The sequence below is a fragment of the Pangasianodon hypophthalmus genome, chromosome 4 (assembly GCF_027358585.1).
Source record: "Pangasianodon hypophthalmus isolate fPanHyp1 chromosome 4, fPanHyp1.pri, whole genome shotgun sequence".
Classification (NCBI taxonomy): Eukaryota; Metazoa; Chordata; class Actinopteri; order Siluriformes; family Pangasiidae; genus Pangasianodon; species Pangasianodon hypophthalmus.
This window is the reverse complement of record NC_069713.1, coordinates 18,695,203-18,712,513: the sequence shown is the minus strand read 5'-3', so window position 1 is coordinate 18,712,513 and position 17,311 is coordinate 18,695,203. Positions and strand designations below refer to the sequence as shown.

General features: G+C 38.1%; 2 protein-coding genes across 8 annotated transcripts; both read right to left on the bottom strand.

Annotated features, from left to right (window-relative positions):
* Positions 1-577: 577 nt before the first annotated feature.
* On the bottom strand, positions 578-9,361 carry spata6l (spermatogenesis associated 6-like). Of its 7 annotated transcripts, XM_053233029.1 has the most exons (12): positions 7,406-7,426; positions 7,252-7,282; positions 6,968-7,105; positions 6,823-6,871; positions 6,603-6,644; positions 6,355-6,479; positions 5,855-5,938; positions 5,578-5,736; positions 3,407-3,552; positions 2,172-2,265; positions 2,019-2,095; positions 578-766 (listed from the first exon to the last, which is right to left on the bottom strand). In XM_053233029.1, the coding sequence occupies exons 3-11, from the start codon at positions 7,043-7,045 to the stop codon at positions 2,027-2,029; spliced, it is 846 nt and encodes a 281-aa protein (XP_053089004.1). In that variant the 5' UTR covers positions 7,046-7,105; positions 7,252-7,282; positions 7,406-7,426; the 3' UTR covers positions 578-766; positions 2,019-2,026. The 7 variants fall into 7 exon arrangements, 6 of the variants coding, with proteins under 6 accessions (XP_053089004.1, XP_026792533.2, XP_026792530.2 ...); XM_026936732.3 differs by lacking the exon at positions 7,252-7,282 and having other exon boundaries at positions 7,406-9,361; XM_026936729.3 differs by lacking the exons at positions 7,252-7,282; positions 7,406-7,426 and adding an exon at positions 7,842-9,361 and having other exon boundaries at positions 1,990-2,095.
* Positions 9,362-9,550: 189 nt separating this feature from the next.
* gabarapb (GABA(A) receptor-associated protein b) lies at positions 9,551-13,511 on the bottom strand. Its single transcript, XM_026937096.3, has 4 exons — positions 13,288-13,511; positions 10,961-11,039; positions 10,437-10,555; positions 9,551-10,279 (listed from the first exon to the last, which is right to left on the bottom strand). The coding sequence occupies exons 1-4, from the start codon at positions 13,375-13,377 to the stop codon at positions 10,214-10,216; spliced, it is 354 nt and encodes a 117-aa protein (XP_026792897.1). The 5' UTR covers positions 13,378-13,511; the 3' UTR covers positions 9,551-10,213.
* Between the last annotated feature and the right edge of the window lie 3,800 nt (positions 13,512-17,311).

The following is a 17,311-nucleotide window of genomic DNA, read 5'->3' as shown; positions in this document are numbered from 1 at the left end:
ATAACTTATTTATAAAAATCATGAACTGGGGAAAAGTCAGATATTATTTCACTTTATAAAACATTTGACTGCATTTATTTGAGAAAAAAATAAATAAATAAAGATCAGAACGTTCCCAGAACAATCCATGTAATATATATGTAATATCCAGTTAAGATTATAATGCTATCAGATGCAGCAAAATTAGATAGACATGGGCAGCTGCAGCTGACACATCATTGCTTATTAATGGCGTTGTAGGTGAAACACCTGAGTTTTGCTCTGAACCAGGCCTCTCTCTATCTCTCACTTTCTCTGTCTTACACACTGATAGTTTTGTTATTCTACAGAAATCAGTTATAATGCTTGTTTTAGTCACTATAATCAAATCACTAAACAGTGAGCAATTGTATATTGAATTAAATTATTAAACAGTGGTGAGGTGGGTGACTAAATGGACAAATCTTATTACTTTAAGCATGTTCTGTAACTTTGGGAAATCAGCTCAAGTTCAGTGACCTCTTTTTTGTTCTTGTACTTTTATTAATTAATTAATTAATTAATCAACCAAAATTAAACAACCATCACAGACAATGAGTAGTAAAACACATGTTAATGATTTATTCTCAGGTTATCTAAGAATAAATAAATGTACACACATATACACACAAGTGCACATCCCCTGAATGAAATGTGATGCAATTCACAGTAAATCAGTGCTGAAATGAATTAAAGATCTTTGGTTGCTTCAGAGAGAGGAGAGAAAAACCAGGCTTCACGCATCCACCTTAAAAAGCAGCAGAACATTTCACTCAGAGAGAGTTTCCTGAACTGATTTAATTAAATGACCATGATAATATTATATAATATTATATATTATATTGAGCACTTTATTAGGAACACCTGTATACCTATTCATTCATGCAATTATTTAATCAGCCAGTCGTGTGCATAAAATCATGCAGATACGGGCCAGCAGCTTCGGGAAATGTTCACATCAACCATTAGAATGGGGGACAAAATGTGATCTCAGTGATTTTGACCGTGGCATGATTGTTGTTGCCAGATGGTATGGTTTGAGTATTACTATTTGAGCTGATGTCCTGGGCTTTTCACACACAACAGTCTCTAGAGTTTACTCAGAATGGTGCACTAAAGAAAAAACATCCATTGAGCGGCAGTTCCGTGGACAGAAACGCCTTGTTGAAGAGAGAGGTCAATGGAGAATGGCCAGCCTAGTTTGATCTGACAGAAAGGCTAAAGTAACTCAGATAAGCACTCTGTACAACTGTGGTGAGCAGAAAAGCATCTCAGAATGCACAACACGTCAAACACTGAGGCAGATGGGCTACAACAGCAGAAGACCACGTTGGGTTCCACTTCTGTCAGCGAAGAACAGAAAACTGAGGCTGCAGTGGGCGCAGGCTCTCCAAAACTGGACAGTTGAAGACTGGAAAAATGTAGCCTGGTCTGATGAATCTCGATTTCTGCTGTGACACACAGATGGTAGGGTAAGAATTTGGTGCCAACAGCATGAATCCATGGACCCAACCTGCCTTGTGTCAACAGTCCAGGCTGGTGGAGGTGGCATAGTGGTGTGAGGAATGTTTTCTCGGCACACTTTGGGCTGTTAATACTAATCAATCATCGCTTCTAATGCTACTGCCAGCACAATAATGCACAATGTCACAAAGCTTAAGTCCTCTCAAACTTTCATGAACAGTTCAGTGTTCTTCAGTGGCCTTCCCAGTCAGCAGATCTGAATCCAACAGAACACCTTTTGGTAGAATGGGAGACTTGCAGATGAAAGTGCACCTGAAAAACCTGCAGGAATTGCATGATGCAGAATTGAGGCTGTTTAGAGAGCAAAGGGAGGCCCTACCCAGTATCAGTATAGTGTTCCTAATAAAGTGTTCAGTTCATTTATAATATAATTACATATAAAATATTACATAATGCAAAACTCCTTTTAATACTGAGGCATTCTTGTGAAGGTGTTTATAAATATACCTATTTTAGTATTAAACAGGCATTTTTACCCTTGCTCTCAGAAAGTTGAGGGCTGTGATATGGACCTGCGCTCTAACACCTCGTCTCTTTCAGACTTCGTTGCACCCTGCAATCAGAGAGGAAGGAATACGTAACACGGCACAGATATGGCATCTGTGTGTGTGTAAATGTGTGTTACTCACATAGGCCAGTCTGTGCACGGCTCGGGGAGAGGTGATGAGACTGCGCACTCGTTCCTGAACCTCTTCCCACGAGTTTGGCGAGTACAAGAAAGAACTGTTGAAATAAAATGTGCAATGTTTAACATATTTATGGCTGCAAGACAAATATTTAGATTAATGCACTCTTTCTAATACATTACTATTTTTATAGATACAGTTAAATCACAGGGATTTTACGGCAGAAGCTCCACATAATCTAAGCCTAATAATAAATAGATTTAAAAACGTGTTGTTATTTAACAAAGAAAAATGCATCATCATTGATATGGTTTAGCTCTCAGGACTGAGGCATTAATTCAGACTCAGAAGAAAGTCAGAGAATGTGGGGACAACTGTTTATACAGTCCCCTCCGAAAGTATTGGAACGTCAGGGCCAATTCTATTGTTTTTGCTATACAATGAAGACATATGGGTTTATGAAAAAAAGATGAATATGAGACAATAGATCGGAATTTCAGCTTTCATTTCCTGATATTTACATCTAGACAAGTTAAACAACTTAGAATATTGCACCTGGTGGAAGACAACCCAATTTTTATGTGAGCAAAAGTATTGGAACAGATAGTCTTAAAGTAAATTAAAGTAAATAACACTTAATATTTGGTTGCATTCCACTTCCAGTTTTTTCCCCTGAAGTCCTTTGTTCTGTTGGCAGTGTGTTTTATGTCATTGTCTTGCTGCATGATGAAGTTCTTCCCAATTAGTTTGGATGCATTTCTCTGTAAATTGGCAGACAGAATTTTTCTGTAGACTTCTGAATTAATTCTGCTGCTACCATCCTGAGTTACATCGTCACTAAAGATTAGTGAGCCCGTTTCAGAAGCAGCCATGCAAGCCCAAGCCATGACACTACCTCCACCATGCTTGACCGATGTTTTGACAGCTGAAATTCTGATCTATCATCTCATATTCATCTTTTGAATTCAAACCCAAATTTTCCACTCCAGGAATGGAACAGATGCTGCAATGGGCACAGATTCACTGAAACTGAAGACTGAAGAAAGACCAGGTGATGTTTTTCCAAGCTTCAACTTTTCAGTTTTGGTAAGCCTGTGCCAACTGTAGCCTCAGATTCCTGTTCTTGATGGGAGCAACAGGAGTGTCATGAAATATATAGCTAGAGGAAAAGTAGCCATTAATGAAAAGGACGAGACAATGACATGCAAGCACATAAAAACACACACATTTACTCAAACCTGTTCAGCTTCGGGCACGCCATTTTGGAGCGACTCAGTGCAACTGAGCTGGGAGATCCCTCATATCCCAAAAGAGGATTACACTGGGATGGTTCCTCTGTGTTGTCAAGGAGATCATCTGTGTCTGAGGAGTTATCATCAGGGACCTGAAATAATAAACAGACAGAAGGTTCATTAATGTGTCAGGACTTGCCTACAAGGGATTCCACCAGGTAAACAGAGATGGCAAATGTTACCCAGTATATTAAAGTTAACTGCAAACCTGTCAAGAAGACAAGTCTGGTGTCCACAATTTGGAGCCACGAGGCTAATGTAGTAAGCAAATCTGTATAGCTGCTGGTTGTCATTGTACAAACTGCATGTCTAAATCACCTCAAAAACACTGTTGAGTTGTTAAGTAATCTCAAATGTGGTTTCTGACAGTTTTATCTATGAAAATGAACAAAAGTACATCAGATAGATTGTAAAAAATTGCAAATCACTACCTAACAAATACCTATATAAGTACCTCATTATTACTATTATGAAGCCATTAAGGTTAAGCCTTACAGCACAGGGTCTCATCATAGGCATAAAACTATTACACATACACTGAACACATCACTGAATGACAGAGAGGCAGCACCACTGCTGACAGCTTATTTTTTTAATTGCCATTTCTTAGCTGTTTCATTTAGACCACAAAAAACATACAGTTCTGTCATTTGTCCTTTTGTGCAATTTGTACTTTGATAGTACTATGTTTGCTTAGTCTACGCACTTTCTCCAAGGCACTATGAGAAAGCAGTGATCAATGTTTACTACACCTGCTACTGTATTTCACACACACCTTCTCAATCACTGCTGAAGGCATATTATGGATCTGCCAGTGATGCAGTCTTAAAATCTAGGCCAAGTTTCACCAAATGTAATCACTTGACACAATTGCCACTGTGTTGTGTGAATCTACAGTCGGACTAGAAACAAATCAGCCCTATCCCAACCCCTGGTGGTGCTTTTGTTCTTGGTTGTGACTGACAGAAACTGACCCTTATTTTTTTTTATGTATTTTTACCTTGAAAGAGAGGAAGGGCACAGCACTGCTAGCCTATTTATCCCACCCAGCACTCATTCTGCTATTCAGACACAAAGCATGTTGCTGAGGCAATGTGATGATTCATACATGCAGTCTGCACAGTGCTAAAGTTAGCCACATAGCTCTAACTTTGGACACCAAACATGTCTTTGCTGGCTGAGTACATTGTGGTTAGGGCAGCACAAGAGACACTTTACTCCTAACACTCAGGGAATGTTAAATTTGGACAATTATGTCAGTTGTGGTGATAAGACTTTACTCATCACGCACCATTCCAGTCACTGTGTTGCTGTTTTACCGGATGTACTGTATGTTCCACACTGTCCTGCCTGCAGTCCTTATTTATGCTATGTTACTGTTTTGTACTTATTGTACTGGGTCCACTTGTACATCATGTATTTCTTGTCTTGTATCTTGTTGTCGATTTGTACTGTAACTTTTCCTTATTTGCACTACATGTTGTTCAGTGATAATCTTGTTTCGCACTGTCACTTTTCTATAACATTGTGCCAAGGCCAGTGTATTTTGTTCCACTGTATACTTGACAATAAAGCAATTAAAATATAAATATCAACAATAGTACCAAAAATATACAAAATGGCTTATTTATTTACCTTTGATTTGCTGTAATGTGACCAGGTTACAAGAGTTACAACCTTAATTAATGAACCTCAAATTAATCTTTTTTAATCTTTTTTTTTTTTTTATAGCTGATTCCCCTGGAGATTTTGAGAGACAAGGTAATTAGGCTATTTAGTCTGCTGTTTCTGTTAGAGTCAGATAAAAAAAAATGGGATGAATGCCCATGACTCAGGGATATATAAAAACGACAGAATATCAGCATATAAATTGATCATTTAATAGTAATTTTTTTTTTTTTTTTTTTTTTTAAATTGTTGTTTATTCTGGATATGTACACTAGTTCCCTAATCTATCAGCTGCAATGAACTTTGTGCCCCCTGCTGGACACTACTCTTTACAACAAACGAGTGCAAAAATATACAAGTGCATAACAGTAAAATTACATTATTTTAATAGTTAATTTACCTGGAATTAAGAAGAAACTGTTTGTGTAATATGAGCATGCAAGACTTACATGACTATTTACAGTTTCAGAGTTGTTCCGGCTTGAACCGGAGCTCCTGAACGGAGAGAGGGAACGGGACCTCAGCATCTCTGTGTTCCTGAGGCCTCTTGGTGCAGAGAAGCAGCCCTGATGTCTGGACGACTTTGTTCTTTTCCTTGTTATTACTCTCTGGTAATTAATGAGGAGACAGTGGCAGTAGAAATTATTTATGTAATATGTGCTGTTTCACATTAACATGGTTGATGCTATTAGAGATCATGCACATTGCACAAGGGCATAACTATACCACAGGGACACTCTGGAAAAGATCCCTCTCAGAGCACTCGCTGATTTTCGTCCTGGTGGAGAACTCTAACCTTGGAGAAATACCCTATGAGGGAAGAGCCAGGAAAGCCCTTATTACACATACTGCGGGTTCATTTTAATTTTTATCCACGTTATAATATTAAATGCATTCTTTCTAAACTAATAACACACAAATAACTGTACTTTATGATTACACATTAATAATTCACTTCCTGGGATAGGCTCTGGACCCTGTGACCCTGACCATGATAAAGTGGTTACTGAAGATGACATATGGCATTAATTTGCTGCATTAATAGTTAAAAGTCAATGGTAGGTCCTCACAAGCGTAGTAAGACAAATGTATGTGTGATTGTGTTTGACTTGGACGAATATCAGAGCACCTAATGCAGAGAACCAACTAATTTTCCCCTGCAACTTCATGTTTATGCTGCTGTATCTAAATTATGGGAGTGCAGTTCCAGTTAGTATGTAGCTTACAGGGAAAGTGGGGTCTCTTGTCATTAGCACTTCATGGTCTCTCCCAGAAAAAGAAGGCACCAGCTTAGGCTCTGGGAAAAGAAAACTTCTAGCATCGTTCTCATATACGGCCAACACTTCCCCAACTGCAAGCAAGGAGAAATGATCCACACTGTTACTGGCTATACTTTCAGTGCTCTCAATTACCATTATTTTTTGTTCCTGAAAGTAATATTATGTATCAAGTGGCATAAAGCGTCAGAGTTTACCTGGGGGAATCAGCTGTATAAGCTCAACTTTAACAGTTTCACCTGCAGTAGAGAAAACAGCGCCTGATGCATTAGGACTACTCATACACATTCTTACATAAGCATTGCTGTTGTTTTTTGCAATGGGTATTAATAATAGATTTTTTTTTTTTAAAAAATAGCTCATTTTGTGAATCTACTGCTATAGAAAATACAGAAAATGAAAGCGCTTGTTGTGTACCTTGCAACATTTCAGCAACATCTGCAGGATCACTGGCATACTTGAATATCTGCAAAGAAAGTGAAGCAGATCAAAGGTATAGGCAGCTTTAAAAACAAGCCTAATGCCTTAATAATAGTGCAAATGTCCACTTTAACTATAAAACCTTGTCAAATGTCATTTTCCTCTTAAACCGTAATGGGAATACAGCTGGTAGGCATTGTGACATTCTGTACTGGTTCATCAGGCACACACTGAGGTAAATGTCATCCTTGGCTGGTAGGTGCACTCCAGGACAGGTCACCTACAAACACAAGCATACGCAGACATCTAAAACACAGGTTCCCAACCTCGGTCCTGGAGTAACCCCATCCCGTACATTTTAGTGTTGTCACTGCTCTCACACCACTAAAACACACCTGTTAGAGCAGGAAAATCATTAAAACATACCTGTTAGAGCAGGGAAATCACTAAAACACACCTGTTAGAGCAGGAAATCATTAAAACATACCTGTTAGAGCAGGGAAATCTCTAAAACACACCTGTTAGAGCAGAGAAATCACTAAAACACACCTGTTAGAGCAGAGAAATCACTAAAACACACCTGTCAGTGCAGAGAAATCACTAAGATGTGTACAACAGGGGGTACTGCAGGACCAGGGTTGGGAACCTGTGGCCTAAAAAACACTGACTACAGGCTGCAAGACAAATGGTTCTACAGCATAAATGTAGCACACTAGCAAGGGTGTGTAAGCCAGGGTTTCATACCTTATGTAGCCTAGTGCACTTACATAGGGGGTACAAAGCCATATGGGATTGAGCCATTGTCACAGCCCTACCTACAGTATTTTAATTTCTGTTAAAAAGTCTATTTGTTGTTTGTTAGTATTTATTTTTTGTTCCTTTAAGAAATGTTACACATGAACCTTTTCAGAGATGCACCATGTAGTGCAAATAACGATATAAAACATAAAACTAACTGTATAAGTCTTCAGTTGTGTTTAGTTAGAGAGCAGAGAATAAGGCTAAATGCCGCTTACCGCTTTAACGTGAAGTTCAGCCACCACTTTGACTGCTTTCTGAGGCATTGCTCAAATATGTCCAGTAATTCAGAAGTTCAGGTTTACTTGAGAAACTAAAACTCTGACTTTTTGAACGTTATGCCAGCTAATTACAGCACGACGGATATTCAAGATAGCGTCGCGTTTCCATGGTATTTCATAGTATTTATATTGGAGACTTTTATTTTCCCTTTACGAGGAACTACACACCGGAAATTGGAATGGGGTTGTTGGGTTTTGTAGTCTTTATCGTGAGGCCCTTGTTAACAGCTTTCATACAAATATAATCAGATGTGTGTTGTATTTTTATGACGGCAGCCTAACTGAAAACAGTACAACGTTACCATGTACTTGGAATATTAATGCAGATGTTCAGTAACAGTGGTGTAAGTTAGTACAGGGAAAAGTAATGCCAAATTTATTAAGTACACATAAGCCAGGTAGAAAAGCTCATACTAATCAATATGTCATCTTAATATATCTGTGTCTAGCACAGGATTATACACTACATGGCCAAAAGGTTGTGGACATCTAACCATCACACCCATATGTGCTTTTTGAACATCCTATTTCATATTTAGTCTCCTCTTTTTAATGTTATAATAAGCTCCACTCTTCTGTGAAGGCTTTGCACTACATTTTGGAGCATGGCTGTGGGGAGTTTTTCATTCAGCCTCAAGAGCATTAGTGAGGCAGGTACTGATGTTGTGTGAGAAGGTCTGGGGTGCAGTCTGTGTTCCAGTTCATCTCAAAGGTGATGTAGTATATAGTGTACCAGTTCTCAGCATTGATGTGTATTTAAATTCAGCAGTGTATTTATCAACCTATTTGAACATGCATACAAGTGTTTGAATATTTAAGTGTATTCATAAAGAGAATCAACTGCAAGCTAAAATAATTATTCAGTGGCCCAAAGCTCAATGTCTTAAGACTGTAGAGTTAATTTCACCTGAAACTACAGTCAAATGAACCCATTAGTCAAAAACAATTTGAAGTGCAGAACAGAATTATGTCAAATTACCCATCCTATCTTCTAAATCCTTTTTGTCTAGTATTTGAGAATCAGAGATTTTCTGATGCACACTAAACCTACTCATTTGCAGATACATTCATCCAAAGCATTATTCATATAACTGTGTAGTTGAGGATCAATAACTTTGTTCAAAAGCCTAACAGTGGCTCCTGAGTCCTGGGATTTCAGTCTTCCAATCACTATTTTACAGAACCTTAACCACTGAGCCACTACTTTATCATTTAGTATACTTTATAGACTGACATGGTGGTGTAACGGATAATGTTGCCATCTCCAGGGTCCCCGGTTTAATCCTGTCTGTGTGAGGCTTCACATATTCTCAGCTTGTCCATGTGAGTTTCCTCCTACCTCCCAAACACATCCACCTGTTTTTATCCCTAAGTGTGAATGAGTGCGTAAATTCGTGTCCATGGTGCCCAGTGATGTATTCTCGCCTCCCATGTTCCCGAGATATGCTCAGGACCCACCACATCCCTGCGCAAGTTAAAGCGGCTACTGAATATGAACAAATTAATATACATTATACATTGCTCCGATTTCTGACGTATTTAAGAGTGAAACTAATGTGAAGTTGTTCCCCTACTTTAATTATTATTGACTGGGAATCAAATAACCCAAGTCTACCGTAACAAACAGGACAAACAGACACTGATAGTTCATCTAGGTTTAGTTTATATTGTCACCTCAAGTTAAGGGTATCAGAAATGCAGCTGAATACCGAGTTCAACAAACAAAAAAAAAACAAAAAAAAAAGAATAAAACTGCTAAATAAATCAGCTAAGATATATAATCTCAAATCAAATTACCTAGCATTATGCAGGTACAATAACTCTCATTAAATATTCATATTGAAAGAATATTTTGAAACATAACTGGAGAAAGACAGTTCGCTTTTAGTGTGGTTTTTACAAATGGCCCATCAGCAGCACCCAAAATATATAGTCTAAGCTCTGGGAGAACAATTCACTAGTTGTAGTGAAACAAAGGTCAATTTCAAAATCTACGCAAACTGATTTTATCATTTAAGCTCCATCCGATAGTCTACTGCTGTCAAGTGGTGAAAAAAATCTGCATCAGCTTGGGGCCAGTTATAAAACAAATGTTGAAAAAATGAACGTATAATGAAAAATGACCTTCATCTACCAAATACCAAAACTCCAGCAAACTCCAGAATGACGGAAAAACATTAATGGAAATAAAGAAAAAAGTAAAAGTGCATTTGATGTCAGAAGCTCTGAACTCTAGGCTGCCGATATGGGTTTATATACTCTTGTAAAAGGAAGGAAAAGGAGGTGGGAAGTTATTTTTCCCTTTGGTTCTATTCTCCATACACACTTTCATCACTGTAGGCAATGTAGAGAAAAAAATCCTCTTCATGATGCTCCTAAAAAAGGAGAGAAAGTATATTACTATTATTATTATTATTCAAGTAAAGAAAAGCAATATATGAAGAGACTAGGGGGTAAAGGAGAGAATGAGAAACTGCATACAACAATGTAGAACATAAAAGACTGAAAAGCAACATTTCAGATGTGACATACCTGGTATAACAGGCCCATAGTTGCGGAGGTAGGAGGAATGACATTGTTTACGAAGAAGAATAGAGCATCTTCAGCCCTTAGGTGGATTCGTTTTCGGATGAGAAAATAGAACTGGCCAACTGCAGCAAAACATAGAAATGACAGATAATGTCAGATAGTGACTCTACCCAGAGTAACACAAAGCATGTGAACAGAATACCGATATATTCACTCGTTTCACTTCAGCGCCGGCTTGTAGAATCGATTCGGTCTGGCTAACGAGGGACTCATTATTTTGTGGCAGTGTCAGGAGCTGAATAATGCCTTCACTAATCATATGAGTCTGCATGAATTACAGCCAAGGTCTCAGATTTCCATTTGCCAACAGTGTAAGGATTCTCTCGGTATAAATTATACATGCATATTAAAGAGGAAAAACCTCTACTAACAGACATTCATTAACTACTTAACAGGCAATAAGTTATAGATTATATTTGGGATTTACATTTTTCTTTTTGGCTGTGTTATTGCATTGCATTGCTCACCTGTGAGATCCGAGGGGACCAGATATTTCTTCTTATCCAGGTCTCCTATTCTGGCTTTGGGAGCTTTTTCAACAATTACCTAGTGCAAAAACAAAAAGCAGAAACCTTTACATGTGATATATTGATCCAGCACTGAAACAGTCACAGAAGTTCAGCGGGGTGTTGGGAAGCCTTGGTGAAAGAATACAAGGTCATTTCCGCCCTCAGTACAAGCACTTTAGTTACAGTTTAAAGTAACTGATGGTCCTTCATATTGTAGTACAAATATATATTTCTATGTGACTGGGTCCAGTCTACACCCTTGCACAAGGTTTTCAGGGTCTTATTCATTCCTGGGTTTATGTGCAATCCCAGGCATGTCAAAACTACAGAAAAACAAAGCACACATCATCATCACATGACTTTTCCCCTTGATTTTTGAAACTGAAGTGAATGTACATTCCTTAGCACACTGTAGCCCTAACTCTTGTCAGAAAAGTACAATCTAACATTTTCATTAATAAACAGTGTTTAAAGTGAATAAACCAATGTTTATTAATGAAATAATTTAACATTATAGGCTTTCCTATTCTGCAACAGAAAGATGAAGAAAGGCGCAACGAAAATCTGTGAGAGAGAGAGATAACGTTAACGTGTATCTCGTCTGGGGTTGTTACAGTGCCACAATTTCACAGTTAGTAGAGGGGAATGATCGGACAGTTACTTGTTCATTGCTGACTTTTCAATCTATTCATTTATTACCATCTACCCCTTCATACTGTAACCCAGTCAAGTTCCTTACTCCAGTTGTTCTCATGCCACTCTATTATACTACAGTAACCTCTGTTTCTCCATGCAGGGGATGCGGACGGCACTGAAAGCCCTTTGGCTGTTGAAAACACGTTTCAGTTATACTGCTACTCCTAGCATGTTCATAACTTTATCATACACAATGTCTAATCAAACGACATTGTTGACCATAATTAAACAAAACAGCTCTTTATTTTTTGCAGTGTTCGTGGTAGTTAGGGTTTTTGTTTTCTTCTTCTTTTGGCTCAGCGTGCTCACAGCCCCTCTTTCTTTCAGCTTACAATGATGACATGATAAAAATGCTGACATGTAAGAGATTTTATGCAACAGTCATTATCAAAAATGTCTTTAAGAAAGAAGAACAATTCAGGGATTTGATCTTTCAGTTTATTGTTATATACCCAAGGATGAATAAAGAGAAGTTTATACAAGGATTTCTGGATTTTTTTCACCTAACTTTTACCACTGGCTTGTGTGTTTTCAAATGGTCCGTAAACACTGTGATATTTTTGGACTAGCTTATCATATAGCCTGAAAATTTCAAACCGTAACACTCCTAGTGTGCAGTTCTAGGCTTGCACAAGGTTTTGGGTGTCTTGTTCATTCCTGGGTTTATGTGCACTGATCCCGGCCATTTCAACATATACACACAGAAAGTGTCCTCCTTTATTCTTTCATATTCACCTGACTACTTCCACTTTTTTTTTTTTAACTGGAACCTTTTGTCATTCTGGATACATCTCTTAATAAAGAGTTTATATCCCTATCCCCTGTCAGTAATAAAGAACAGAGGCTGAAACTCACCTGTTCTTTAACAAACAGCTTTGTATATGTGAATAGACCTAACATTTAAAGCTTTCCTCTGCTGTGAGGGAACTAGAAACAGAAACTATACTCTCTGCTGGAAGAGATTAGCTTAACATATATAAACCTATTGCTTATCCTTATATATACACTTTACTATACTATATGTAGCAGTTAACTTATGTAAACAACCTGTAAATACATACATCACTGTTACTAGCTTAGCTTTGTGTATATCGATTAGAAAGACAAAAGCATTAGCACATCAGTTAGCTTAGCTAGCCACCTAGCTATTGTGCCTATAGGTTACACAGAATAACCTTACAAAACACAAAGATCCAGCTTCAGCTAACACACATCAACGTTTTATATTTCCCCCCAGAAATGTCCCCCATGGACGAACAGTATTTTTATCATATAATTTATTAGCTAATTAGCAAACTGAAAAATATTGCTATCAGGTATTCTCAATACTGACTGATAAAAGTCCTGTTTGATGTCGCAGAACATGAAGGTGCTAGCTGGATGCTAACTCGTCGTGTCCTTAGCTCGCTGTTCAGCGGTGACTGACGCAATCCTGGGTTTGATCAACACATTTCACACTTATCTACTTATCCTTAAGCAACTAAAACAGAACGCGATGGATATGTTTTTAATCCGAAGATGACACGCTCTAGTTTCCATCAGCCAGAACAAACCAGCTGTTAACAAGCTTGGCTGTTAGAGCTACTTACAGGAACCCTGTCCGGATATTTCTTCCTGATTTTCTCTCCCTCTGACCGCCTCTTCTCAAACGGATGCTCCTCTTTATACTGGAACTTCATCGCAGCTCAGTGGCAGAGACTGCAATGTGATTAAATGTCGCTTATAAACGGTGATCTTTAATGCCAAAGCTGGACAGTTCAACTAGCAGCGCTGTTTTTGAGACAGTAGATTGCCGCGGATGAATACAATAACAACGCATGCGTCAAACAATGTATTTTTTTTCTTCGATTACACCGAGCCTTGCTGTGACTTTGCATTTCGTTTTCACATCTACACTTTTGAAAAAGACGATAGAACACAAGGAATTTAAAATATTGATATTTATGTTTCACATTACGTTAGTGGTGTAGGTACTACTTTGTCATGGCCCACATTGTCCAACCCTGGAGCGCGGAGAGCTACAGAGCAGTTATTAGGTCGGTGTTTATGCTGTCCTCATGATTAGTGGGTGGGGAGGGCACGCAGGGTTGCCAGTTCCGTCTGTTTCACGCGGTTGGACTAGTCTTGACCATGGCATGTTTTTGGGAGGAGGAAAGGAAACTGGAGAACCCAGAGGAGAGCCACAAAAATATGCAGCGTCAGTAACCCAAGCTCAGGACTGGGATCTCTGAATTCACCCTGGAGCTGTGAGGCAGCACCACAATGCCACCATGGCAATATAGGTCATTTTAGTTGATTGGTAACTGTGTACTACTGCTTCTGTAATACTGTTAAAATGTATGATATTATTTTGAAATACTAATATACCTTAAGAAAAAGTAGTCATGACCGACTTTAAAAGCACTGTATATCTTTGGAATGGACAAATTTTGTGTTTTGGTATTGGGCTGCTTCTGATTTTTGTCATGCATACCTGGCAACTTTGTGTCCCTGGTCAGAGGTGGAAAACAAAACATGAAAGCAAGTATCAATCCAATCAACAATTTTGCTTTGCCCTAGTTGTGGTCCACATAAGCAGCTGTCCTCGGTACACCAGTGGGAGTGAATGACAGGCCAAATCAGGCTCACATCTGACCAGCCAAAGCAATGCTGTAACACAGCTCTACCAGAAGTCAGCCAAATCAGAAAACTGTTTATGGTTCATATCTGCACAGACAGAGCGATGCCACAACACAGCCACCACATCTATACCAGAAGTGAGCCATGTTAAAAAAAAAGTTGGCATGTCTATACAACTGAGATCTGGCCCGTATGTGGCCACCAATGGCTGGCATACCAAAAGCCAGTGAAATTATAAATGTTTTCTATTCTATAATTTAATGAGCACCTAACCACAATAAGAATTAAACAACAGAAACAAAATGTCCTATAGATACAAGTTACAATGTGTGATACGTTTTTAATTTTATTTTCTTATTTTTGTGAGATTTTCATTTTTAAATAGACTTATTGGATAGTGGTGATATAATCAGGTAAACTGTTACCTGGTATAGTGGTTAGTGTTGCTGCATTACAGCTCCAGGGTCATGGGTTTGATCCTGAGCTCAGTGTACTGTCTGTGTGGAATTCTGCATGTTCTCCCCATGTTAATGCAGGTTTCATCTGGGTTCTCTGGTTTCCTTTCACTGTCCAAAAACATGCAGGTAGGTGGACTGGTTATGCTAAATTGCACCTAGATGACAGTGAGTGTGTGAATGGTGCCCTGTCATGGACTGGCTACCCATCCAGGAAGAATTTTCCCATCTTGTGCCCAGTGTTACCAGGCACTGATAATTGTTGACAGGCAAACCCTACCAGCATTAATTACATGGTTACTGAGCTTCTAAGATGAGTGGAGCATATTTCTGGCAGGAAATGGAAAATTTAAGTACCTAAGACAGTTGTGCTCTGTACACAAACGCATAAACATATTTAAAAAACAGTTGTGTATGTAACGCATTTTTATTGAATATTTGACAAGAATTATCCAAGTCAATATGAATACAACAATATTTTAAATAGTATGGATAAAATACAGGTCATGTATAAGATTTATAAACATATAGGTCTGTAGACACTCCTTATATCATTTAAATAATGTAAGACTCAATTACCTGCACACACATTTACTTTACTTTATCTATTCAGTGATTCATAAATTTGAAAGCAATACATACATTCAAAAACCATAAATCTGGTTTAACCCGTTCACGCAGTACACTGGCATTCCATTCCACCGGCGGAATGGAAATTGACTTATTGGACATTTTCCATCAGTATGAACAAATGAATTATTTTATCGCAGCAAGGCTGTTATAAGAATAGTCAGGACCCTGTTGGGTTTCTGTGCATAGAGTATCGTGACTCTGTGTTTAGCTGCTGGTGAGCAGGGCGATGGAAAAGGGAGGGGCGTGAGGCCCCGCTGGGCAAACAATTCACACTTCTCCACAATAACATTGGTACAGAGATAAAACAGACAGCACAACTAAAGCTTTTTTGATAGTAAAACACCATACACAACTGACACAATAAAATTATAACATTTAAACATAGTAGGATGGGTTTAAATAAATAAATAAATTCTTGTGAAACACTGCAAATTCTTAAAGCCCAGAGTGTCTGCTTTCTTACGAGCCATTAACCACAACTGTGGAGTGTGACATCACAAATAAATTCAACACTGAACACGGGCATCCCCAAAACAGGCGGAAATTCCTTTTTTCAGCCACTGGTAAAAAGAGATAAGTGCTTCTGTGTCTGTTTCAGGATAATAAGGAAAGGACTCAGTGATGTGCGATTAATCAAGTGAACATGCAAAAAAATGTACTTGGTACAATGTGAACATCTCTTAAAATAAAACTAAAACTGGTCACACACAGTCTACGTGCAGCACACTTTTACCTACCCATCAGCTGGCCATCTAACGTGACTTTTTTCCTCCATGTCGATGGTCTTCGTTGTTGCGCTTTGTGATGATCTTGAATTCATTAGCAGTCATCTGTTTTCTCCAATTCACAGTCTCAAACCATTAATAATAGCAGTACAAAAATAATGTCATTCTTTTATAAATTGCATTTGATCAAGTAATTGTTGCATCACTCCACTTTGCATCATTACACTGAAAACACACTGCCTAAGAAACAATCTGATTATTGTTGGATTGTACAAACTCAAAGAGATACGATCATAAAAGCTGTAAATGGCGCAGGTCTTCACTTATGTTGACAGGCAAAAACCTATTAAGAGAGTTATCCATCGAGTGTATGATGCCAATCTGATAGAAATACTTTCAACAACAAACATTTTTAAAGTAGCACCAACTTACAGCAATAAATATATATGACAAATATCACAGTAAAAGTAAACTATTTATAAATTAATTGTAGCAGACAATTTGGACAACACTGACTCTACTTGAGCAATGGTAGCTAACGCTAGACTGTTACTAAGAATACAAATACAGCACTTCTACAAGATGTGTGTTTTCTAAGTGTAAATATAGAATATAGATAGATAAAGGGTAGTAAAAACCAGTATAACATCATTCTCACCTCAGTTTACCCACAGTTTCGTCTCTGGTGAAAAATGAATCTGTATTTTTCTGTCTCATCTGAGTGCAGTGAGGCAAGTTTTTTTTCAAAGTAAGTAAAAAATTCCCACCACAACCCCATTTAATCAGTAACGTACAGTTTTCAGAAATTTAATCACTGGTAAGAAATATTACTCATAAATATTTTCCCCCTTAATTAGTGTGGGCTAAGGTGAGGTATGGACTGCCATATGATTGCCACAATCAGCTGCTGTCTGTATGTGGTATACACACTGTCAGCCCAACACATCTACACACTTTCTGTGGTGTGTCATATGAAACACTTCCTACATTTAAAACATCTACTATAAAGATCAGTTAACAGCACTAATCTAAACAAAGTCAGTATCTGGTGTCAGTAGTCTCAGGTACACTTTGTGTAGTTATATAAGGAAATTATCTGGTAAGTTTTAAACATCTTGGAGAATCTGCCACAGTTTTTTGACTGAAAAGTGGTCTATTACATAATATGTTACTTTCTTTAA